The following is a 26,566-nucleotide window of genomic DNA, read 5'->3' as shown; positions in this document are numbered from 1 at the left end:
GATGTTGGACACAACATTATGTCAGCTGATTGGGAATGGTTATGGAACACCGGTATTAAATTCACGGCATGTAATGCCTTAAAGGAAAACATTATGAAAATGGTCTATAGGTGGTACATGACCCCAGTCAAGCTGGCAAAAATTTATCATTTGCCCGATAACAAATGTTGGAAATGTAAAGAGACTGAAGGTACCTTCTATCACCTTTGGTGGACATGCCCGAAGATTAAGGCTTTCTGGGAAATGATCTATAATGAAATGAAAAAGGTACTTAAATGTACTTTTCTTAAAAAACCAGAAGCCTTTCTCTTGGGCATTGTCGGCCAATTGGTGTCAAAGAGGGATAGAACTTTTTTTATGTACGCTACAACAGCAGCAAGAATACTCATCGCAAAGTATTGGAAGACACAAGATCTACCCACTCTGGAAGAATGGCAGATGAAAGTGATGGACTATATGACACTGGCCGAGATGACAGGCAGAATCCGTGACCAAGGAAAAGAGACGGCGGAAGAAGAATGGAGAAAATTTAAAAGTTATCTTAAGGACTATTATAAACTTGATGAATGTTAGAGTGTTGTGGTTTTTAGGAACAAAGGGATACAGTGATATAAGGTCAGAATACAGAGATGACTAAGATGACAGAGGTTGGAAAGCAACAATTGGGAGTTGCTATAAAATTATGGACACTGGGATGCAGAAAGGGGGGGGTAAGGGGAAGTCCCAGAAAAGAGGTTTATGAAAATATGTTATGAAATTATACGTGTATGTATGTCTTTTTAAGTGTTTGTTTGTCCTTTAAAATTTTGTAAAACCAATAAAAATTTTATAAAAAAAATAAAAAATGAAAATACAACTTTCAAGCAGCCAAAATGGCTCCCAAAATGGCAGCTAAGCATCCCTAACCCTGGTTTAAGGAGCCATTCGGCACCTAGCTTATATATTCGAGTTTCTAACACTGCCTAGGCTCCACCTGGCCTGCCTTAACACTCCCTCTTCAAGCCAACCTTTCTCGTATTCGCAAGTCGACTTCCCTGTCCCTGGGAGATGACGACGGAAGAGCTTCTCCAGCATTGATTGGACCCAACTGGAGCTGCAAACCTCATGTGAACATAGCCTAGCACCGCCCACCAGAGACTTACGTTGGGAGATGGCTCCAGCATGTTATCTCCGTGCCAGCCAGAGATGGGCACGAAGGGAACGGTCGCTGGGTTGTAGCCGATCTTCTTGATGTAGGCGCTGACCTCCTTGACGATCTCATCGTAGCGCTTCTCGCTGTATGGCGGCTCCGTGGAGTCCATCTTGTTAATGCCCACGATGAGCTGCTTGACACCCAGGGTGTACGCCAGGAGGGCGTGTTCACGGGTCTGGCCATTTTTGGAGATGCCGGCTTCGAACTCGCCTACCCCAGCAGCCACAATCAAGACGGCGCAGTCGGCCTGCAGGGAAACAAGGCACAGACGCGCTTAGGAGTGTGGCGGTTTTCGCATGACGATTTGCAAAACGTCACAGGAGGATTTCCCCGTTTCATTTTCTCTCCATTTCTCGTTTCTTTCCCCCAATGTTAAGTTCCACGTTTCCACATTGGCTCGCAATTTTTTAAAGAAGTCCTCGTGAAACTTTTATCAGTGTTTAGTAAAATAAAATTTAAAAATAGCATCTAGCATTTTAGTGCAAATGTCTCCCAATACGCACATTTTTTGGCCAAGCAATATACAGCGGTACCTCGGTTTTCGAACGTCTACGTTGATGAACATTTTGGTTTCTGAACGCCGTAAACCCGGAAGTAAATGCTTTGGTTTTCGAACTCGTCTCAGAAGTCGAAAAGGCCACGCAGCTTCCGTATTGAGTTTTCCGTATTTATTGAGGCTTCCATACTGAGTTTTCGAACGTTTTGGAACTCGAACGGTCTTCCAGAACAGATTACGTTTGAAAACCGAGGTAACCACTGTGTTGCATTTTTAAGTACATTTCCCATTTCTAAGCACTGTACAGGCAGTGACCGATTTGCACCGATTTGTATGCAACTGACGCACAACCGGTGCTCGGGCCCCTTTTAGAAAAAAGCAGAGCTGGGCCAGGATGAGGTGGGTTTTTTGCACTCTGCCGACACACACGGGCGCCAGGAACAGAACCCTTGCGCAAAAGGGTCGCCACCTGTACATAAAAACAATCCATAGAAAATGGGAAAATAAAACAATAAAAATCCATCACGAAACCAAACTAAAGGCCTTAAGGCGCCTGCTGGAATAAGGACGTCTTTGTCTTTTGCTGGAAGTTCAACAAGGAGGGGGTCTGCCTAATCTCAGGTGGGAGGGAGTTCCACAGGCCGAGGCTCACTATACTGAATGCACAGCCCATTTCAGCACACATTGTTTGGCTTGCGGACCTGCATTACAAATTTGGAGGGGTGCGAGTTTCAAAAGATGACTGTGTTTCGGTCCATGTACTGTTTTAGAAAGCAGATGGCAGAAGGGGGAGCCACTTGGAGGAAAAGGTAGAATATAACCACAATAAGTAAATAAACTACGTGTCTTGGGATACAGCACCCCCCCCCCGAGATTTCCCAAACAAAACAGGTACATATTGGGCTCCTAATATCCCATCTTCCCTTCCAATATTGTAACTCAACAAGTTCTACGAACTGTTGGCTCGATACCTGAAAACTGATAGTGCCATCTGCTCCTATAAATAGTTGATGGCTCCTTTAGGGAGTTCGTCCTTTTTTACTCCCAGGAAAGCAGGGAGGGGAGAGCACGCTCCAAATGCATTTCTAAGAATTTCTACGGCCCCTTTCCAACGCACAAAGCATGCTAGCTTCGCCATTTGGCCAGCCAAAGCTAGACAGGGTTCCTAGGACTTCCATTTTTAAGAGAATCCAGGTCACACAGTTCTGCTGGCAGGGACCCACGCAGGGAAAAAGGATGTTGGCAATGTGCTGGCGCTCAGGGAACGACCCAAAGGTGCCCCCTGCCCTGAGACAAACAGCCTCCCCTTTCTCACCTGTGAAGTCCCCGTGATCATGTTCTTGATGAAATCCCGGTGCCCGGGGGCGTCAATGATGGTGATGTAGTACTTGGTGGTCTCGAACTTCCAGAGAGAGATGTCGATGGTGATCCCTCGCTCACGCTCAGCCTTCAGCTTGTCCAGCACCCAGGCGTACTTGAAGGAGCCTTTCCCCATCTAACAGGTTGGAGAAAGAGGGGAGAAGTTTTCGTAAGGGCTTTAGCTCAGCTAGTTAGAACACGGTGCTGATGATGCCAAGGTTGCAGGTTCAATCCCCATATGGGACAACTGCATTTTCCATAGATAGATAGATAGATAGATAGATATAATATTTATTCAAAGTTTAAGATTTCAAAAAGAGAAAAGAACAATACAAAATATAAAAAGAATACAACAGTAGCAGAAAAAAAGAAAAAGAAGGTATAAAAATACATTCAATTAAAAAAAAAAATTATAAAAAAGAACAGATTAAACCCTTACATAGCTTTCTTCCTTTACTTATTTCCTTGACCTCCTCACACCTCCCAATTTTGTATTCTAATTCGAATCGTTTTTTCAGCAAATCCTTCCAACCTTATTTTCATTTAAGTAATTTAATTTAAAATAATATAGTTTAACGTCCTCTCTTTCATCACTTTCATCAACTCATTTTTACTTAATCCTTTATCTCATATCTACCAAAACTACCTAATTTTCTTTTTCCAACACCTTTCTAACAGTCCTTAATTTTACAATATTTTTGAAGATATACTTTAATTTTTTTCCAATCTTCTTCTACCGACTCTTCTCCTTGGTCCCGGATTCTGCCAGGGACAACTGCATTTTCCTGCATTGCAGGGGGTTGAACTAGGTGATGCTCAGCTCCCTTCCAACTCTAAAATTTCTATGAAAAATCCAAGTGCAATTAATATTATTATTATTAATATACCCTGCCCATCTGACTGGGCTGCCCCAACCACTCTGGGTAGCTTCCAATATATATATATAAACATAATAAAACATTACACATTAAAAGGCTTTCCTCTACAGAGAATGCTGTTGATGTTGTGATTTATGGGGCAGAGGGGAGGGAACAGTCTGCATCATCATCATCATCATCAATTTTATTTATACCCCGCCCTCCCCGGCCAGAGCCGGGCTCAGGGTGGCTAACACCAATAAAATCACAGTAAAAAAAAAGTGATGGGGGGAAAAAACCCCAATTTAAAATACAGGTTAAAATGCAATTTAAAATGCAGCCTCATTTTAAAATAGCTGCTAGATCAAGACCAGAAGGGGAAGGAAACATAAGGGTCAGACTGAGTCCAAACCAAAGGCCAGGCAGAACAGCTCTGTCTTGCAGGCCCTGCAGAAAGATGTCAAGTCCCACAGGGCCCTAGTCTCTTGTGACAAAGCATTCCACCAAGTCGGGGCCAGTACTGAAAAGGCCCTAGCCCTAGTTGAGACCAATCTAACCACCTTGCAGCTTGGGACCTCCAAAGTGTTGTCATTTGTGGACCTTAAGGTCCTTTGTGGGGCATACCGGGAGAGGCGGTCCCGTAGGTACAAGGGTCCTAGGCCGCATAGGGCTTTAAAGGTCAAAAGGTAAGGTACCCCTGCCCGTACGGGCCAGTCGTGTCCGACTCTAGGGTTGTGCACTCATCTCACTTAAGAGGCCGGGGGCCAGCGCTGTCTGGAGACACTTCCGGGTCACGTGGCCAGCGTGACGAAGCTGCTCTGGCGAGCCAGCACCAGCGCAGCACACGGAAACGCCGTTTACCTTCCCGCTATAAAGCGGTACCTATTTATCTACTTGCACTTAAGGGTGCTTTCGAACTGCTAGGTGGGCAGGAGCTGGGACCGAAAGATGGGAGCTCACCCCGCCGCGGGGATTCGAACCGCCGACCATACGATCGGCAAGTCCTAGGCGCTGAGGTTTTACCCACAGCGCCACCCGCGTCCTTTAAAGGTCAAAACCAGCACCTTAAACCTGACCCTGTACTCCACCGGGAGACAGTGCAGTTGGTAAAGCACTGGATCCCACGGCAAGGACCCCGTAAGGAACCTCGCCGTGGCATTCTGCACCCGCTGGAGTTTCTGGGTCAGCTTCAAGGGCAGCCCCACGTAGAGCGAATTACAGTAGTCAAGCCTGGAGGTGACCATCGCATGGATCACTGTGCCCAGGTCGGGGCGGGAAAGGTAAGGGACCAACTGCTTAATACAGCCACCTTTGCTGTGGCTGCAACCTGAGCCATGGAAAGGGAGGTGTCGAAGGTTACACCCAAGCTCTTGGCAGAATGTGCTGGCACTAATTGAGCGCCCACAAGAGATGGGCATTGATTCCCCCAACCCCTTCCAATTCTTAGGCTCCTGTATCTGTACCTCGGTTCCCGAACACCTCCATTTTGGAACGTTTTGGCTCCCAAACGCTGAAAACCCGGAAGTACCGTATTTTTCGCTCCATAAGACGCACTTTTTCCCTCCTAAAAAGTAAGGGGAAGTGTGTGTGCGTCTTATGGAGCGAGTGCAGGGGGGAGGCAGGCAGGAAAAGCCCCTAAGAGCCGCACACAATCTCCGCAAAGCTCTTGTGGGCTTTTCCCCAGGAGGGAGAAGGGACTGACGCGGCCGGTCAGTCCCTTCTTCCTCCTCGTAGAAAAGCCCACAGGAGCCATGCGCTCCTTAAAGGGTGCGCGGCTCCTGTGGGCTTTTCTGGGAGGTGGGGGAATTGCCATAGACCTGCGCAAACCTAGGGAAGCCGGAGGGGCTTTAGCTGAGTGCAGCCCCTCCGGCCGGGAGAGGCTGCACGAGGCTAAAGAGGAAGCCAAGACAGGGAGCGGGATGGATCCCGCTCGCTGTCTTGGCTTCTTTGCTCTTTGGGGCTGGGGGGGGGGGGGGAGACCCGGGCTTCCCCAGCAGCCCCGAGAAGCTCTGGGAGAAGCGGACAATCAAAAACATATTTTTTTTTCTTTATTTCCCCCTCTAAAAACTAGGTGCGCCTTATGGTCCAGTGCGCCTTATGGAGCAAAAAATACGGTAACTGCTCCGGTTTTGGAATCTTCCAAGCTGTGCCCCCCCCATGACTTTGCAGCCAGCCCATTGGTCCTTGGAACGGATTAAGTTTGAAAACCGAGAGAGAGCAAGCTTCCCAAATTGGTCCCTGGGCCTAGGCAGCGGTTATGGCGGGTTTTTTCAAGCCCCACAATTAGGGAGGGACAGGGAACGCATTTTGAGCACCTTTGCGCCACTGCCATTCTAGGATAGCAAGGGAGGCGTTCATGAAGAGTTCCCATTTTTCTAGAAATAACAGCAGTGCTTAAGAGCTTAAGAAAAGATGGAGGGACCTAGTCTATCACCCTCTTCTGGCAGTGGCCAACCAGAAGCCCGTGTGGTGCCTACAGGACATTTCCTGTAATGCTTTTCTGATCTCTGGCTGCTAAGCTGTTGAAACCTCTTCCGACCTTTGAACCAACAACCTGGGAATGTTGTCAAGTGCTTTCGCCAGCAGGATCAGTTCATGATGAGAGACAACCTACAGGGTCCCCAGCAGTAACCGCCCAGGGTCAAAGGCCGGGTTAGGGTTCCCATGTGCCCTGCATTGCAGAGGACAGCCCTCTATCTCATGGGCAGGCAAACTAAATTTTCTGTTTTACAGTCTAAAATACTCATTTAAACTTCCTTAAAATATCAAGGACTTCCCTTCTCTTTCCATGGTTCATTTTGTTTATCATAAATCCCTGCATATTTTACAAAAACTAAACCATTCATTATTCCATTACTGCATCCAGCAAAACTTATTCACACTGCTGAATTTATCTTAATATTGCCAACGTTTTCAGGTGTACACTGTTTTCCCCCATATATTCAATAAACGTTTTCCAATCTTCTCTAAACGTATGTTCTTCTTGTTCTCTAATTCTATATGTTAAGTCTACAAGCTGTGCATATTCTGTCAGCTTAAGTTGCCATTCTTTTTTTGGTTGGGACCTCGCTCATTTTCCATTTTTGAGCTAACGAAACACAGGCCGCAGTAGTAGAATACATAAATAAACTTTTATGACACCTGGGAATTTCCGTCTGAATTATCCCCAACAAAAAAGGACTCTGTTTCTTTTGGGAAAGGAGTTTTGAACATTTTGAACATTTTTTTTCAATAAACAGCCTCGGTCCAGTGTACCTGAAGGAGCGTCTCCACCCCCATCGTTCTGCCCGGACACTGAGGTCCAGCGCCGAGGGCCTTCTGGTGGTTCCCTCCCTGGCAGAAGTGAGGTTACAGGGAACCAGGCAGAGGGCCTTCTCGGTAGTGGCACCCGTCCTATGGAATGCCCTCCCACCAGATGTCAAAGAGAAAAACAACTACCAGACTTTTAGAAGACATCTGAAGGCAGCCCTATTTAGGGAAGCTTTTAATGTTTAATAGACTATTGTATTTTAATATTCTGTTGGAAGCCGCCTAGAGTGGCTGGGGAAACCCAGCCAGATGGGCGGGGTATATATAATAAATATTATTATTATTATTATTATTATTATTATTATTAATTAGGTATCATTTCCCAATACTCTTTTACCCTTTTACAAATCCAACACTTGTGAAAGTACCTTCCCTCAACTTCTTTGCATCTCCAGTACTTATCTGACTCAGTCTTATACATCTCAGCAAGCCTTAAGTCTTAAATCCTTGATAAATATACTGCAACACAAAATGTTAAGTAGAGGTCTCACACTACCTCTGAGGCTGTCCCCAGGGAGCATAATGTGCCTGTTAGGAGCTATAGAATCATAGAATTGTAGAGTTGGGACCCCCAAAGGTCCTGTAGTCCAACCCCCTTCAAATGCAGGAAACTCCGCTAAAGCATCCATGACAGATGGTCATCTAACCTCTGCTTCAAAACCTCCAGTGGAGGAAAGAAGCTGGAGGTGGAGTTATTCTGTAGCCGTGATAGGAGTCCCTGCGACAGGCATCACACCATACCCGATTAATTAATAAAACTTGCGTTGTTCTCCTAAATCGGATGCCTGTCACCTTTGAGGAATAACCTGCCCAGTTTTCCTGCTGCAGTTAGGCCAGAAAGCTGCATAACGCCACGTTTCCTTCCATTCTCCCCACCAAAACGTCCCTATATTCCAACTCTCTATATGTTCTGTAGCGTTTCATTTCTACAGTGCTTGGAGAGCAATTTGATCCTGCAGTTTATATATCTTCTAAATATTCTGCGCCCCAAGCAGTGCTCAGGAACCAGGATGAACCATATGCACTGAAAATGATTTGCACACATTTGCATATTTTCCATATATCATTATTTTCAGCCCTCTGCAGCACAACACACAACTCTACACCTGTTTAACTATCTGGACCAGAATGCCACAAAGTGGACTTCAGTATCACAAGGTCATTAATAATTTTATTACATAAACAACAACGACAACAACCCCAATTGCCAGAGCAATTAACTGAACCTTGAGGAATCAAACCAGAATAAACCAACATTATTGGGCTGGGAGTGCAACCTTGATTCTGAATACATAGCACCCGTAATAAATAAATAAATAAATAAATAAATAAATAAATAAATACTTTTGCTCAGGGAGTTGCTGGAATTTGTTCCTTGCATTTAGCAGACCCAGTGTGACAGGTGGGTAGAGAAGGACAGATCCTGACCTGCAATTAACAAGGGTTTCCCTTCCAGAGAAGCACCATGACCCTCATCCCACCCTGTACAACCCAATGACGACGACGATTTATCAGGTTGACTAATCAGCCCATCCGGCTCCCGCAGCCGTCAAAATTGGTACATTCCGGCTGAAAAAAATGGACTGCGCCGAAACTTGCTGCATCATGTTACGAGTGTGCGACAAGCCTCTATTTAGCAAAATGCCTTTGCTCCTCTTTTCATCTGCCTATATTCGATTACCCGCAGAGATCGTGGGCCAAAAGAGGAAGAAAAAGGGGGTATTTTCTAGCCTAGCACAGTAACGGCTCTGTTGCAGAACTCGATACATCTCGAATTGGCTGGGCAGAAGGAAAAGTCATATTGTTTAAGGCCACAAAGGATGGGTTTCATTTTTTCAAGAGAAAGCCTTCTGAACTGCTACTATCTTCTGTTCCATAAGCCAAAGGACCCTCTTCCATTACGTTAGCTCTCTAAAACAAAACAAAACCCCAGTTTTAAGCAGCACCTTTGAAAAATCTTACTAGAGCCAGACTCCATTTCCTACCAAAGCAATCGCATGGAAAGGAATACCCTCGCCACACACTGCCTTGCATCAGAAAATGGAGGCTGACAGCACAGAGTCAATTGGCTATTAATAGCAGTTTCACGTCCCTCTGCATATTTCTGCCGTGCCAGCGAAGGTGCCACAAGCCTTGCCTGGCTGATTCAAAGAAACGGCAGCTTATTTTAGAAGATACCAGACCTCGCTGCATCTCGGCAGCTGGTACAGATCTCTTGCAGAGCTGCAGGGTCTAAGTAGAGCTGTTTGCTCAGATATCGATGGGGGGCAGACGACTGTTTGCAGCAATGGCGCGGCGACCACATCTAATGTGTTTTCAAAGCTCCGGCTTCCATTTTTGTATTTTTAAGTATCTAGACCTCATGATGGCACGTTTAAACCTCGTGGCAAAAAGGAAGTCAGAGACATCTACTCGGTGCAAAATCATCTTGTCTGCCCGTGAAGATATTCTCATAGTTTATCTGTTCTATTAATTAAAACATAAATCCTGACCTCTCTTTACAGTGGTGCCTCGCAAGACGAAAATAATTCGTTCAGCGAGTCTTTTCGTCTTGCGATGTTTTTCGTCTTGCGAAGCACGGTCCGTCGCAACTGCGCCTCTTCAAGCGGCTTTAAGAAAAAAGCGCAAGACGTTTTCATTTTGCGAAGCAAGCCCATAGGGAAATTCGTCTAGCGAAGCAACGCAAAACCGAAAAACCCTTTCGTCTAGCGAGTTTTTCGTCTTGCGAGGCATTCGTCTTGCGGGGCACCACTGTATTTGGACAACTAACATTTCATGTGAGACAAATCCCGTTCGTTGTATCAGCTGGCAAAAAAACTGAATTGAAACCTTCGCCCCTCAAATAGTTTAACTGGGGTAAAGGTAAAGGGATCCCTGACCATTAGGTCCAGTTGTGGCCGACTCTGGGATTGCGGCGCTCATCTCGCTTTACTGGCCGAGGGAGCCGGCGTACAGCTTCCAGATCATGTGGCCAGCATGACAAAGCCACTTCTGGCGAACCAGAGCAGCGCACTTCCCGCCAGAGTGGCACCTATTTATCTACTTGTACTTTGAGGTGCTTTCGAACTGCTAGGTTGGCAGAAGAAGAAGAGTTTGGATTTGATATCCCGCTTTATCACTACCCGAAGGAGTCTCAAAGCGGCTAACATTCTCCTTCCCTTCCTCCCCCACAACAAACACCCTGTGAGGTGAGTGGGGCTGAGAGACTTCAAAGAAGTGCGACTAGCCCAAGGTCACCCAGCAGCTGCATGTGGAGGAGCGGAGATGCAAACCTGGGTCACCAGATTATGAGTCTACCGCTCTTAACCACTACACCACACTGGCAGGAGCTGGGACCGAATAATGAGAGCTCACCTCGTTGCGGGGATTCGAACCGCCGACCTTCTGATCAGCAAGTCCTAGGCTCTGTGGTTTAACCCACAGCGCCACCCACATCCCTGGCGTGGGAGCCAATAAAACCAGCCCAAATGGGAACTCTTAAAATGTTTCCAAAAGATGCTCAAATCTACTTTGAAGCATCTCCAAAAGAAGAATGTGCCATAGGTGAGAGGATATCCACACACACCCATACACGGAAAGGCTTGAGATAATCATGAACCAATTGTCCCTGCCCTTATTAGGTTGCCAGACATATCAGAACCCCACAGGTATGATAAAGGGATTATATCGAATAAGCATGAAAGCACCGTACGAAAAAGTTGGAATAGTTAAACAGAGAGGGAGCTTGACGTGGATGTAAACAACCAAGGAGGGTGCACTGAGAATGCAGCAATGGGATGGGTGATGAAATAAACACACACAAAATGGAACAATAGCTTAGGATACTATTCTCAGTGCTTGGGAAGGTGAAAGTGAGTCAGGAAAGCCGCAGTGCTGTTTGACACTTGTGCATTTTGTTCCATGTTAAGCCCTTTGGTCCCAATGGTTCAGGGACCAAAGGCAATTTGCAAATGATCTATGGGCCCATCGACATTAAGGAATCTGCCCTTGGAAATAATATTCCCAGTATATTTGAGGGAACAGTCAAGAAGGTGTCATTAAAAGAGAATTCACTGTGATCCCGCTCTTGGTTCTTATATAAGGAGTCAGGATATGCGGCTGTGGGCAGTAACAGGCGTCGTCGTGAAATGGCGTCGCTCTTTCCTAAAGAGGAATTTTTTTGGGCCTCTTTGGTGCAAAACTAGCCATTGCAAAAGCAGCAAGAAAAGAAACAAGGCCTGTTCATAAATATGTTGTCATCCCGCTTCCAAAATACATGGATAATTAAATAACCATGCACCAACAGGGGAAAGTATTCTATGATCCACTTAAAATATGCAGAGTGCTGGACTTTCCACACGCTGGCCTATTCTGCATAATTTATTCTGCTTCTAGGAAGGAACGGGGACATTGGTCCCTGAGCTCTAAAAGATGTCTCAATCCACTCCCTCAAACCGCTAAGATCTTTGCAGTGCATAGATTATTTCAATGCCTGTCTTAAGGGCTGAAAACTTGCTAAGTTGTTGTAACAAAGAAGAGAAAACACAGCTGAATTTTGTTGAATTTACAGCCCACCATCAAGCTCCGTTCTCGCACGGTGCAATCAGAGATTAATGATCTGCTTTGTTTTGATGGTCGCCTCCCTATTTGTTACCTGCAAAGGTAGGAAATAGATGGGAAGGGGGTGTCTGGGAGGAACAGGGAATGAGCTTCCTGCAGTACCCTCACCACCCAGGTGAGAATCAGGGCAAAAAGTGCCCTCTTTTCCACCAGTCCCTGCCCCACAGACAAACACCTTGCAAATCCCTTTGGGGATCCCGATCTCTTGCCCATACAGCTCAGGTAACCCAGCAGGCAATTTATAGTTCTAACTCTGACTGGCCTTACGATAACCTTGCAAAGTAGGCCAACTGAGCCTCGCACGGTTTACATTTTTTGCTAGAAGCCCCCACGATCTACCAAAGAACTGTAAATTTATAGCACAGGAGTGCATAGTCAGGAACTCATGAGGCAGCCATGCGGATATCGTTGGGACCACAGCTCCCATTACACCTTGCTGCCTGGGGCTTCTGGGAGTTGTAGTCCCAACAACATCTAAAGTGGTGATGCCAAACTTGGCCCTCCAGCTGTTTTGGGACTACAACTCCCATCATCCCTAGCTAACAGGACCAGTGGTCAGGGATGATGGGAATTGTAGTCCCAAAACAGCTGGAGGGCCAAGTTTGGCTATCACTGATCTAAAGGGTTGCAAGTTCCCCAACCAGGCACTGCCATTTTCACTGCATCCTCTTGCTCTAAGAGCCCAAGGAGGGGGCCTTGCAAGATGGTCCAATGAGGGAAACGTTTATCTATTTTTTTGCCAGAACTTTGGCAACCAGCAAGCAATAGGAATTTGGCCAGGACAGTGTCCCTGATAGCCCATGCACTGCGCCCCCCCCAGCCCAAACCTGAAATTCACCTGAGTTATTCATTATGATTATTTACATAGCACTATGAACAGGCATGTCATTCTACCAAGTATGAGGACAGAGGTATTAGCAGGGCAAGAAGCTGTGTTATCCTGAGTCACAGAATAACAGAAATGTAGAGTTGGAAGGGACGTGGGTGGCGCTGTGGGTTAAACCACAGAGCCTAGGACTTGCCGATCAGAAGGTCAGCGGTTCGAATCCCCGTGACGGGGTGAGCTCCCGTTGCTCGGTCCCTGCTCCTGCCAACCTAGCAGTTCCAAAGCACCTCAAAGTGCAAGTAGATAAATAGGTACGGCTCTGGCGGGAAGGTAAATGGTGTTTCCGTGCACTGCTCTGGTTCGCCAGAAGCGGCTTAGTCATGCTGGCCACATGACCTGGAAACTGTACGCCGGCTCCCTTGGCCAGTAAAGCGAGATGAGCGCCGCAACCCCAGAGTCAGCCACGACTGAACCTAATGGTCAGGGGTCCCTTTACCTTTACGAACAGGCATGGCATTCTACCAAGTATGAGGACAGAGGTATTAGCAGTGCAAGAAGCTGCATTATGCTGAGTCACAGAATAACAGAAATGTAGAGTTGGAAGGGAACCCAAGGGTCATCTAGTCCACCCCCCAGCAATGCAGGAATCTCAGCTAAAGCATCCAGGACAGATGTCCATTCAACCTCTGCTTAAAAACCTCCAAGGAGCGTCCACAGCCTCCCGAGGGAGACCGTTCTACTGTTGAACAGCTCTTACTGTCAGAAAGCTCTTCCTGATGTTTAGTCGGAGTCAGACCCCTAATCCATCTATCTCAGTACTGTCTACCCTGGCAGGCAGCATCTCTCCAGAGTTTCAGATCGGGAGCCTTTTCCCGCATTTATCTGGAGAGGCCAAGGACTGAACCTCTGTTCCTTCTGCATGCCGAGCAGACGCTCTACCGCTGAGCTAGCCCCCTTCCTAAGAAGCTGCCTTATATTGACTCAAACCAAAGACCCACCGGACTCAATATTGTCTACACGGGCTGGCAGCAGCTCCAATTTCAACTTGACACTGGGAAAGGCAACAGAAGAGTGGTGAAAGGGACGGAGGAACAGGTAAACAGAGTAAGAATATGCGTTTGTTCCAGGTGCATGAGCTGGCAGAGGGTGGGGAGAATTAAGAGAAGCAGGCATCCATCTTTCCTGGTTTAAGCCCATAAATAGGACACACAAGCAGCTTGGATGCACTCGTGCGGTCTGTCTTACTATAGGGATACGGAAGGACAGGGCAGAGGGGGGTTCCCTCTCACTGACCCCCTCCTCCTGGAGAAGGGAGAGGGAGACTGTAGGTAGAGAAGGTTCAGAAGGGGATTTCCTTCTTCCTTCATTTCATTTCATCTCTCCTCCCCTATAACCCCTCACCTGACGCTCCCATTTTAAAGATGCATCACTGAGGCTAAAATGACACGCCCCGGGCATCACAATTTATCCGTGGGCTCAGATCAAACGCTGACTCCCTTCCTTCCCGCTACAGAACATCGCCAATGGATAAAGGATACTACTTTTGGCAACAGAAAACGAAAGGAGTCCTGTGATAAAGGAATCAGCGAAACTCAAACATATCCACATAACCTGTTTCTTGAGCATCGGTCCTCAACGATTTGCACTTAAGTCAGCAGGGAGGTTTTACGATGCTGGCTGTTTACTGAGTATCCATTCTGAATTGGGAACTCAATTCCCAGCCTCTTCAGGCGGGGCTGCAAAAACAGAATTCTGACTCAAAACCTGTCAGTCAGTGTGTAGACAATCCTGATCTAGGTAGACCAATGGGCTGACTCAGCAAAAAGCACCCTAAACATACCATCTACTAGAGAATTATCACGCAACCATGTTGGTCCATTGGGAAGGGAACTCAAAACTTGGGAGAGAGCAATTTGTGATTCCTTTATGAAGGCCAAGTTGGGAGTCCCGATGTTCTAGACAAGCTTTTTTCCGGAGCCGTTTTTTAAGACTGGATGTTAAGCGAAGCAAAATAAAGAGGGTCAGGGGAGAGAAGAAGGTGGGTGCAATGGAACGAGTCAAGGAGGATGCTTTGTTTATAAGAAGCGGCCATCTCTCCATCTGAGGGTTGTGCAACAGAGGTTTCTGGTGGCCTAGGGTCATTGTCCTGGGTCCAAGGTATGCTTTTTAGGAAAGCAGGGGAAAGAGTGCAGTGGATACCAGTCTGGCCAAGCAACTAGACAGCTAAGACCCCCAATTCTTGGGTATTAGAAAACAGCCAGTGTAGTGAAATGGTTCAGAATGTTGCACCCTGGGAGACCAGGGTTCAACTCTGCTCTCAGTCATGAACTTCACTGGGTGATCTCGAGACAGCCTAGCCTACCTCAAAGGGGTGTTATGAAGACAAAGGTGGATTGAGGGACGATCATATAAGCTGGGTTGAGCAAATTGGGCGGCAGGAAGACGGATATTAAGGTAATAACTAATAACAAACTACAGATTCAGTCAACAAGAAGAACTAGAGCTGGTTCTGACGTTATGTTGTGAAAGGTTCCCCACCATTCTGCCCCCTCCCCCCCGGAAGTATCTCAAGTGGGGACCATTAGAAAATGAGTTTAGGAAGGAAACACATCCACTCACTTAAGTTAAGATAGCCCTCTGGAGTGACCAGTTGTCTTGCAGGACTTAGGCAAAGTAAACTGCCCCACTTTTTGAGGGTCTGCTACAGAATTTTCAGCACAGCTCGTGTCCTCTGGCTCTTCTGGCTTAAGTCTGAAGTGTAGCTATGCCCTAATTCAGACTATACAGGCCTATATTTATTTGGCGCAGCTACCAAAGACTGTAACGGGCTCTGCCTCCTCTTGCCCTCAAAGGACAGCTGAGCCTAAGACAAAGATGGGGACCAGATATTTCCAGGAATTGCTGTAGCTCAGTGGAACAGCACTGGCTTCTCACGCAGAAGGCCCCTGATTCAAATCCTGCCAGAGCGGGGAAAGAACCCCTGCCTCAAGCCCTAGATAATACTGATCTAAACAGACAAGGTATTTATTCGGCACGATTTGTCCCTAAGTTGCTTGACCACATCCACAACATCCTTTAACAGCCATGGCTTCCCTCAAGGAATCCTGGGAAATGTAGCCTGCACACGGCGCTGGGAACTATAGCTCTGTGGAGGATCTCCTAACCACCCTCAGCAATCGTAACAGGCAATACCAGGAACGTGCAAAACAGCAACTCTGGGCATGTGCAGAATGCATTCCCACCCCTCCAATGAGCAACTATAGTTCACTCTCTCTAAAGTAACGGCAGCCAGAATTTCCAGGTCAGGGAGCGCGACAGCAGACACAGGTCACTGCCCCAGAACTGAGTTGGAGATCTGCTTATTGTTAAGGGTGCTGGGAATTGTAGTTTTCTATATCGGTAAACTACAGTTCCCAAGATTCTTGTGGAGGGAGGTGTCCACAGATGAGCGTTTTGTTCAAGAGCAGGGTCTGACTGGTCACCTAAAGGAAAGGGGGGAATTATATTGGAAAGCAATCTCGCAGGCTTCTCCCTGGCTCTCAGTAGTAGTAGAGGCCTTGTGCATCGCAGCTATTTCATCCTTTTAACTGGTGATACCGGAGATTGAAATTAGGGGATTCTGAACCCAAAGCACACGGTCTATACTACTGAGCACCGAGCTGACGCACTGTGCTGTGTTATTGGGCAAGTTAATCAGGGCGTAGGTGGAGAGCAGTGATTGGAAGATTCTGCATTTCAACAGACCTAAACTTAAACCTTCTGGCCTTTGATTGGGCTGACACTGGGTGCAGAATTTCATGGCTTCATTTGCAAAAAAAAAAAAAAAGCCCTACTCTGTATAGGTGCAAAAAATAAGTTTGAAAGTTGGGGCGGGGACCTGATTTGAAACTGATCTTTAGAGTCCTACACAGCTCTTTTCCTGATACCCCTCCCTCAAACAGAATGAATAATAAAAAAGTAAAGAAATGTACATTAAACTATGCAAAATAATTTTGCAATTCGGCACAATTCACAATTTTGCTGCTTTTGGTGCAAAGTTGAGGTTTCCTAGGCAAAGTTTTCCCCTTCGTTATTATTATTATTTAAGAGTTGAGGTTTATTACTATTATTATTATATATTCAGGGGTGGCAGTTTTGCCAAAAGAGCACATTATCACAAGCATTAGCCTCAGAAGAAAACAAACAAACATGGTTTCCAACCAACATTGCTCACGCAGAGAAAAGGGAACCTGGGACCACAAACTGAAATGCCACCAGCACAAATGCGCTACATGTTCAGGTGTGGCCAGGTAGCAACGCCAAAGGAAGATGGGAGGGGAAGCGGTTTACTGTTGCGGGGGCTTTCCATTGTCACCCCCTTCCCTGTTTGGGCCTATCTTGTTCGGATAACGAATCGGAAAGTTGCGAGGGGAGGCAGGCCAGGGAAATATATTGTGGTATCGTGGTGGAAGTCAGAAAAGGAACCTATGAAAAAGCACGGGAGAAAATACATAGCAAATATTCTTCTAGACGTGGGAAGCGGCAGGCGACGACTGCTCCTATTCCATCTCGTACTCTAGTTCCAGAGAGAGAGAAAAGGAAGGGCAAACTTGAAGGTCAAATTGTACGCATGTGTGCCTTTTGAGCCTTACCTCCGCGGCTTCCTTCTCAAATTTCTCAATGGTCCTTTTGTCGATGCCCCCACATTTGTAGATGAGGTGGCCGGTGGTGGTGGATTTCCCGGAGTCCACATGTCCTATGACAACAATGTTGATATGGGTCTTCTCCTTCCCCATCTTTCCTCTCCTCGGGATCTGTGATCAGCAGGCCTGCGCTTGCGGAGGGATGGAGAGCTCAGCAGCGGCTGTGACCGGGCGAGGCGGCTGCTGCAAAGAACAGTGCGAGAGAGGAGGAGATCAGGAGTGTCGCCAGGAGCAACAGGAGCACAACACAACAGCCAGACACGCAACTGCCACAGAGCCTTTTCCAGCCCCAGGGTGTGTGTGTGTGTGTGTGTTTGCGTCTTTGTCTGGGGTTTCCTGTCGCAAAGTTAAGCCTGTGCTTTAGCCCATCAGATCTTTCGCTGGATAAACAGCAGGCAGAATGTAGGCCAGACAGGAGGAGGATTTTCTGTCTGCCATGGGAGAAATCCCACCCCGACTCTAGCTGGGAAAAGGAACCCGTTTTTTGTTTTGTTTGTGTTTTTTCCTTCTGGGTCCACCCCACTGACACCAACAGCAACCCCGTTGTGCTGCAAGCCAGAGATGCCTGTGCAATCTCCTCCTCGCCCCAAAATTGCCTTTTTTTAGAACTGGTAGCCTCTCCTAAAAACCGCTTTCCCAAATAAGCGATGTTTGGTTCCGCCACTCTTGCGCACAAAGTGTGCTTTCATTCCCACGCACCCCAGGTATATAATAATTGCAAGAACTCCTTCATTGCACCTAATCCCGTGGACTACGCTTTCCTAAGCGACGTAAATTATCTCTTTCAGCTTCTGCCTTCTGGAAGAAGGTATAGGGTTATAAAGACCAGGACTAGCCGCCTGAGAAACAGCTTCTAATGCAACCCAAATGCAATTTTAAACGCAGTATAAGGAGTCTCTATAATATATTGTATTTTAAAATGGGGTTTCGGAATTTTTAGCGGTTTTTGAATGTCTTATGTTGATTTTTCAATTTCATTGTTCTGTATGGGACAACGACAATAAAGATATCGTATCGAATGCAGAGAGGTTTTCCTCCGTACGGGCATTCAGATCCACCTCAGGAAATTTCCCAGTAAGCTCATCTTCGGAAAGGACAATATGGTGCCCACAAATGGAAAGAGCCAGAAATAGCTGTTTAGTGTGCTTCCCTAGAGCGGCTAAACTGGAATCTGGCTGTGCGTGGAAGGATCAAGCGGTAAAGGGGGGGGGTGGGAAGGGGGGAGGGAGAGCTCAGCTTTCCCCCATAACACCAAGAGGTAGCAGAGGCAGATCTGGAAATCTTAGGTCAATAGAAGCCAAGAAGCCTGCGTTTTCCGCTTTCGAAACCTTTACACAAAGCTGCGCTCCATCCTTCCAAAATAAAAGATAAAATAAAAGCCTGATTTTCAGACACTCTTGCTCCTGTGCTGGGGGGGGGGGGTGAAATCCACCTGCCTCTCTCGCTGTATCAAAATGTACCCCAAATGCACAGGGAGGAGGAGGGGCTATAATTTGGGAATATGGACTCTTTTTGCAAGCAGGCTCTGCAAATCGCACAGCCTCGGCTCGCCCAAGTTGCAAAATGTATCTCCGTGCATAAGCCACCATATCTGGTTCTAGAAGCCTCTATGTTCATGCAACATAAAACCCCCAGCCATTTTCTGCTGCTCATTTCTGTCAAGCGGAGCACGGATCATTCTATAGATCTCCAGCTTTTGGGTTGCGATGGGGAGGGATGGGGGGGGAAGGGGGTGTATCTGAAGGTTGTCCCTGCCACTCTTTTGTCACACGCCACCCACATGAGGGATTGGATCAGCTAGGAAGGCATGCCAGCTCTCAGCCACATCATCCCCCCCCCACCCGCCTTTTGCAAGGGGTTATTTTTAAAACCGAATGACCCAACCTATCTCAGATCCCCTGCGGAGCTAAAAACGCCGCGCAAATCCCTGCAGAGCTGAAACGAAATAAATTCTGAGAAAACGCAATGCAAACCTGCTGCAACCCCCCCTCTCTCTCTCTTTCCTTTCGCTGATTCCCGCCCCCCCCACCAAAACACCCCCCCCACCTAATTTTCAAAAAAATCTAGGGTAATTATTATCATGACTATTTGCAAATCGTATAATCTGGCCAGGGATATGGTGGCAAGGTCAACCGGTGCGACGCAGGGAGGGCTTTTGCTCCGCTCTCTCCAAGCCCCCACCTCTAAAAAAGGGGGGTTCGATTTCTAAATGCGAAGAAGGCCTTAAGTGTGTAGGAGGGAGGGGGCGTCGACACAAGACAATAAAACCGGGCGGGGGGGCGCGGGTTGGAATGACTGTGCAAGTTAGAGACCTGATTGGAAACAAGAGAAAACAGGATCCGGACCCCAGCAAAGCGATTCCCCCCCCCGCCCAGGAGTCCGATCCACAGGCCGGTTCTGCCGGAACGCCCGCTTGGGTCGCGGATGCTCCTGGCCGGCTTAACTGCCTTAGGGGTCGCGCGCCCTGGAACCCGCGCGCGCGCTCTCCCGGACCCGCTTCCACAATATCACCTGCGCAACTTGAAGGGGTGGAAATGGGTTTTTTCCGGGGGGGGGGGGGAATTACAGATAAGAGACGATTCCAGACGGGAGATTGCAACAGGGAAGGGTTGGGTGGGAAAGCGCAATTTTGCAAAAAGCCATCGCCGCCTCGCCAAACAAATAAAACGCCCGTTATTATTGCTCTTCCTTTGCAAAAAAAAAATAAGCCTTCCCCCCCTTTTTTTTGCAAAACGTTCAAAGCACCAACATTCCCCCCCCCCAGCTTCAGTATTATTATTTTTCAAGGCTGCAGCCCACACTTTCCTCGCTGCACCTGTTCCAGCCCCCTCCCCATTTTTGCAAAGGTATCCCCCCCCCAAAAAAAGAAATAAATAAAAATGGAAGGAGGGGGGTTGGAAATAATGGTGCGCTGTCCTTCGGCAGCAAAGCAAGCTTTCAAGACGCTCTTACCGGCAGCTGTGGTCTCAGACAGCAGAGGCTGCCAGCTTCGGCTCGGGCGGCTTTATTTCCCCGGGAGGGGGTCCACCTATTGACGGCGACGGCGCAATGCAGTCACCCCCCCTCCTCCTCCTCCTCCGGCGGCTGCTGCTGCTCTTCCCCCCTCCCCTCCGCACTACAGCATTGCGGTACAGAGAGCCGGAGAAGGGAGAGGGCGGAGGGTGATGGATGGAGGAAAAAGGAGGAGGAGGGACGAGAGGGAAGAGGCTGCGGGGGAGGGAGGAGGGGATGAAGCAGGTGGAAGGATGGATGGATAGATGGAGAAAGGAAAAGGTGGAGGGAGAAGGAGAAAGAGGGATGGAGAGGAATAAATGCGGGAACAGGGCGTGATATGGAGCAGCGTTAGGACGCGCCTCCAGTTTGTTATGATTCATCCCCGTTACCATTGCTCCTTCTGATCTGGTGACGTTTTTTTCCTCATCTTCCACTTAGGGATCGCTCCCCACGAAGCGATTTCACGGTGACAAAGCCATTCCATACAACATATATAAAATAAGCACAATCCCACACGCAGAATGATTTCATACAGGGAAAGCTATGAAAACAAACGCAATCCACGTGTAGCAAGAATTCAAAATGATAGGAAAAGCTGAAAGCACACGCAAGTACAGTGGTACCTCGGGTTACATACGCTTCAGGTTACAGATGCTTCAGGTTACAGACTCCGCTGACCCAGAAATAGTACCTCGGGTTAAGAACTTTGCTTCAGGATGAGAACAGAAATGGTGCTCTGGCGGCACGGCAGCAGCAGGAGGCCTCATTAGCTAAAGTGGTGCTTCAGGTTAAGAACAGTTTCAGGTTAAGAACAAACCTCCGGAACGAATTAAGCACTTACCCCGAGGTACCACTGTATATATGTAAAGGTAAAGGGACCCCTGACCATTAGGCCCAGTCATGACTGACTCTGGGGTTGCGGTGCTCATCTCGCTTTATTGGCCGAGGGAGCCGGCACACAGCTTCCGGGTCATGTGGCCAGCATGACTAAGCCACTTCTGGCGAACCAGAGCAGTGCATGGAAACGCCGTTTACCTTCCCGCCGGAGCGGTACCTATTTATCTACTTGCACTTTGACGTGCTTTCGAACTGCTAGGTTGGCAGGAGCAATGGGAGCTCACCCCGTCGTGGGGATTCGAACCTCCGACCTTCTGATCAGCAAGTCCTAGGCTCTGTGATTTAACCCACAGCGCCACATGCGTCCCAAGTATATATGTAGCGAGAGTTTAAAACGATTTCATACACAAAAACTGAAAACAATCACAATTCCATGTCTGGCAAGAATTTGAAATGATTTCGCGTAGGAAAACAATGCAAAACACACACGTTGACATAAACAATTAGAATCAGTGCCATTCATACAAACAATTCAAAACCATTTCATGTGTAAAAACATGTTCAATAAAAATACAGGCTGGAACAGAGGTTATAGTAGTACCATCCCACAAAGGTGAATGTTGGATCTTTCAGGAGAGACAAAATAAAGAGCAAAAAGTGAACAGCTCAGTCCATAGAGCAGGAGGCCCATAATCTCAGGGCTGTGAGTTCGAGCCTCACGTTGGGCAAAAAGATTCCTGCACTGCAGGGGGTTGGACTAGATGACCCTCGGGGACCCCTTCCATCTTGACAATTCTGTGATTCTAAGTCCTTTTTCCTCCGTGAAGCATGTAGAATTCACTCTCCGTGATGGCGACCAACTCAGATGGCTTTTAAAGAGAGGATGAGATCAATTCACGGAGGAGGAAGGTATGAACCACAACGGCTGTGCGTTCTTCTTCCTTCACTGCTGCAGGCCTGGTATGCCTCTGAACAGCGGTTGCTTTGAACCCAGGGCCTTCCTTCTGCATGCAGGACAGATGCACCTCCACTGAGCTATGGCCCTCTCCCAACACATTCAGTTTCTCCAACCTTTCCTTATAGGGCTAGTTCCCCACAGAACCTGACTGCCTTCATTGCCCTCCCCTGAACTCATTCCAACTTTTCTATAGTCTTCTCGGACAGCAGGACTTTGATTAGGTTGGAGTAATCTGACCGTAAACTTTGGTTCTATTCATTCAGCCTAAAATTGCATTAACCTTTTATTTTTATTTTTTGCAGTTCCATCACCCCGATGACTCACGTTCCGCTTCTAATCAGCAGAACCACATATGGAAGACTAAGGGTAGAGATCTTTCCAGATTATTTTTCACATAAGGAACAGGTGACATGCACATATCAAGAATTTAAATCGAAGTGGTCAACATGGCACAGTCAAAATAGATCACAACTCCCGTAATCCTGGACCATTTGCTATACTGGCTTGGTCCGACGAGAGTTTCCGCCCAGCAATGTCTGAAGGACTCCATAAGGAATATCCCTGACTCAGATAAATTTACAGTGGTACCTCGGGTTACATACGCTTCAGGTTACATCCGCTTCAGGTTACACACTCCACTAACCCAGAAATAGTGCTTCAGGTTAAGAACTTTGCTTCAGGATAAGAACAGAAATCGGGCTCTGGTGGCGCGGCGGCAGCAGGAGGCCCCATTAGCTAAAGTGCTGCTTCAGGTTAAGAACAGTTTCAGGCTAAGAACGGACCTCCAGAACGAATTAAGTACTGTAATGGCATGTGGAATTCATTTTTACAGTGTTTGGGTTTGTAATTACGGTCATACATAACATTTATCATCCCCCAAAAATCTGGATTTCACTGAAATCCATATCATATTATATGTCCATCTTATATGTACTAAGAGTGAACTCATTTTTAATCAAACAGCAACAGCTCAGTCAGTAGTGTGTGAGACTTTTCATCTCAGATCGTGGGTTCGAGTTCCATGTTGGGCAAGAGATTCCTGCGGCGGGTTGGACTAGATGACCCCTAAGGTCCCTTCCAACTCTACAGTTCTAGGATTCTACGCAATTGTGGTGAGCTAACAGCAGGCTGTGCAGGGGATCTCAAAGTCTGCAGATGCACAAAAAAGGGTGAGGGAATAATGAATTTAAAATTAAACACAGAGAGAGAGAGAGCAAAGCATGTTTACTGACCACAGTTTCCAAAATGGTTTAGCAATCGAGCCCTCTTCCCAGGGAACTCCGGGAATTGTAGCTCTATGAGGGGAATAGGGCACCTCCTAAGAGAGTGTCTGCGGTCAGCGCTGGCTCCCGGCCTATAGAGTGAGATGAGCGCACAACCCTAGAGTCTGGCAAGACCGGCCCATACGGGCAGGGGTACCTTTACCTTTACCTTTACGAGCTTTCAGCACCCTGAAGAAACTACACTTCCCAGAATGCTTTGGGGGAGCCATGCCTGCTTAAAGTCATATGACATTGATCTATGTCTAGATTCAGCCCATTAAATCATTTACATAGTGCCATCATTGTAGCTGGTGCTTTAAAGAACAGCATAAATAAAAAAGATGATGAAAGAAAGAAAGAAAGAAAGAAAGAAAGAAAGAAAGAAAGAAAGAAAGAAAGAAAGAAGGGGCTGGACTGGGGTTCACCCTCTTTGAGCTCACAATTTAAATAGAACTGGAACAAAAGTGTTTCTCAAATTGAAAATCCAACATCATTTCCTAATTTGGCCTTAAAGCCAAAGACCATGTTTTTTGGATTGTGTTTTTGAACTCCACCTTTGAGTGAAAACATTTAATATCTTAAGTGCTGAATTGTACAGAACTTACAGAACTCATGCACATTTTTTTTTAAAAAATGAGCTAGTTGTACTCAGACCAAACTCACTGAAGTTAGTGGACATGACTAACCTAGGTGCACTCATTTCAGTGGGGCTACTCTGAGTACAACAACACCTCCAAAAATCCAGTATTATCTATAACCAGGAATGTTGACATTTTCATTCAGATTTGGAGAACATAAAAAAAAACCCTACATCTTAGTGAGTATCGTTGCTTTCTGCCTCTGAATATAGATGCAAACGCACCTGTTAAATGTACGTACAAAAGAGCCCAAGGGAAAACATTGCACTGCCAAGAAGAAGTTTAAACACGTGCGTTGTCCAAGATCGCTAGCAGGACTGAATCAGACCCACACAGCCCTTCCTCTTGTTTTAACAATGAAACACTGCCTGACAGCCTTGACAGTGCTATAAATAGCAGAGAACACAGTTAAAATGCAGCCCTCAGACCAGATTAATCTGGACCGGTTGGAGCTGTGTGATACTCTTTCCTTTTTAATCAAATGTTTCTGGATCATTCATGCAAGTGCTGGCCACCCCAACCCCGTGTCGAGACAGTCTTGAATGTTATTTTTAGCATACCCTCATCTCTGCCCTTCTCTGTCTGGTGCTGGGCAGTTCCACGGGGCAGCTGCTGCAGAGAGCACTGGAGTCTTGTCGTTTTTTATGTTGCTACAGAAATACACAGTGTGAGATTGCCAGAGAGAAGGAAAGGACCGACTTCTTATTCTCTTCATTCCTGCTCATCCTGACTGGTGAAAGCCAGCCAGGAGGGGTTGGTCAGAAGGGTCCAGGCCGTAGGGGTCAGCAAACTTTTTCAGCAGGGGGCCGGTCCATTGTCCCTTGGACCTTGTGGGGGGTCGGACTATATTGGGGGGGTGAACGAATTCCTTTGCCCCACAAATAACCCAGAGGTGCATTTTAAATAAAGGCACACATTCTACTCATGTAAAAACACCCGGCAGGCCCCACAAATAACCCAGAGAGGCATTTTAAATACAGTGGTACCTCTGGTTGCAAACAGGATCCGTTTCGGAGGCCCATTGGCAACATGAAAAGAACGCAACCCACAGCGGTGCATCTGCGCAGACACAACTTGCGATTCGCCGCTTCTGCACATGCGCGTGGTGTCATTGTGCGTGTCTGCGCATGCGCAAGCGGCGAAACCCGGAAGTAACCCTTTCTGGTACTTCCGGGTCGTAACCTGAAAGAATGTAACATGAAGTGGATGTAACATGAGGTATGAGAGTAAAGGACACTGTTATGTACTGAGTTGAATAGGATCCAAATGCAGCAGTCTGATTGGTCCGCAGGAGCCACCCAATCCAGCTCCAGGTGGAAGTGAATCTGCAACCTGATTGGCCTACAGGAGAATCCCCGAATTAGCCAATCATGTGGGGCCCATTGTGTAAATAATGTACGTATATAAAGCAGACATTCTGGGGGAACTTCCATTCCTCCTCACCACTATGAGCTGAATAAAGAGCATGAAATCCACTCTCGACTCCGAGTTATATTTCAGACACATTCTACTCATGTAAAAACACGCTGATTCCCGGACCGTCCGTAGGCCAGATTTAGAAGGCGATTGGGCCAGATCTGGCCCCCGGGCCTTAGTTTGCCTACCCATGGTCTACTCTAGGGCATGATGAATGCATCTTCCTGTGGGTGGGGGGGTTGGACTTGATGACCCTTGGGGTCACAACTCTACAATTCTATGATTCCTGTACTGGCTGCCCTTAAACAGGCAGTAGTGTGCTCACTCCCGAAGAGAGCCACCTCAAATCCTCTGGTTTATAACAATTACCACCTGGTCGCAAATTTCCCTTTATTCGGTAAGGTGGCGAAGAGGGCAGTGACTGAGCAATTCCAGGAGTTCCTGAAGGGTATATGAGAAAATTACGTGGGCTCATTTCTACCATATTGGCTTGAATATAAGCCTCACTCCCCCCCCCCCCAAATTCCGACCGTCAAAAGTTAAAGTGCGGCTTAAATTCGCAAAAAATACAAAAACGAGCTTTGACAATACCGCTGCTGAAACAGACATGCTGTAAAACGGAACGCACAAAAAAAGTTTTGTTGCCGATTTGCCAGCTTAGGACTGTTCATTTGCCATTTGCGAGCTGGTGTGCCTGCGGAATTGTAGCAACTGAAGAGCGGTTTGCGATTTTAGCAATTGTATAGTAAGTTTTGCGGGCTTCCAAGATCAAAGACTTAAATTGGCTCGGAGTTACAATTCTACCAACCATAGCGATTTTCAGCCTGTAACCCAATTTTAAGGGAGCAGCTTATATTCAGGTATTGTCTTTTTTCCCCCCTTGAATTTTAAAGGTGCAGCTTATTTGCAGGTACAGCTTATATTCGGGTCAATATGGCACATTGGACTCCAGAAATCTAGGGGTGGAGTTCATTGTCCACAAGTGCTATGGGAGGGGAAGAAGAGAGGGGAATTCTGGAATATTTGGAGTGGCTGAAATCTCTGTGCTTTGCTGATGCCCTCAAACTGGAGTCAGGGATTTAAAAATAAACCCTGATGTGCAAGGGACAGCCAGGAAAACTCGAGGCAGCTGGGTGCTATA

The 26,566-nt window shown here is 47.0% G+C and overlaps 1 protein-coding gene across 1 annotated transcript in view; it reads right to left on the bottom strand.

The window, feature by feature from the left end:
* The window catches only part of EEF1A2 (eukaryotic translation elongation factor 1 alpha 2), a 39,752-nt gene extending 19,318 nt beyond the window's left edge, over window positions 1–20,434 (bottom strand). The window contains exons 1-4 of the mRNA XM_081196437.1: window positions 20,273–20,434; window positions 17,270–17,503; window positions 3,004–3,183; window positions 1,143–1,439 (exon numbers count right to left, since the gene is read on the bottom strand). Coding sequence (XP_081052563.1) covers window positions 1,143–1,439; window positions 3,004–3,183; window positions 17,270–17,413 — 621 coding nt within the window. The 5' untranslated portion in view covers window positions 17,414–17,503; window positions 20,273–20,434. The remainder of the gene's footprint in view (window positions 1–1,142; window positions 1,440–3,003; window positions 3,184–17,269; window positions 17,504–20,272) is intronic.
* Window positions 20,435–26,566: the final 6,132 nt, after the last annotated feature.

Source organism: Podarcis bocagei (assembly GCF_964188305.1).
Source record: "Podarcis bocagei genome assembly, chromosome: 5".
Classification (NCBI taxonomy): domain Eukaryota; kingdom Metazoa; phylum Chordata; class Lepidosauria; order Squamata; family Lacertidae; genus Podarcis; species Podarcis bocagei.
The sequence above is the reverse complement of the archived record's forward strand: the minus strand, read 5'-3'. Positions and strand labels throughout refer to the sequence as shown.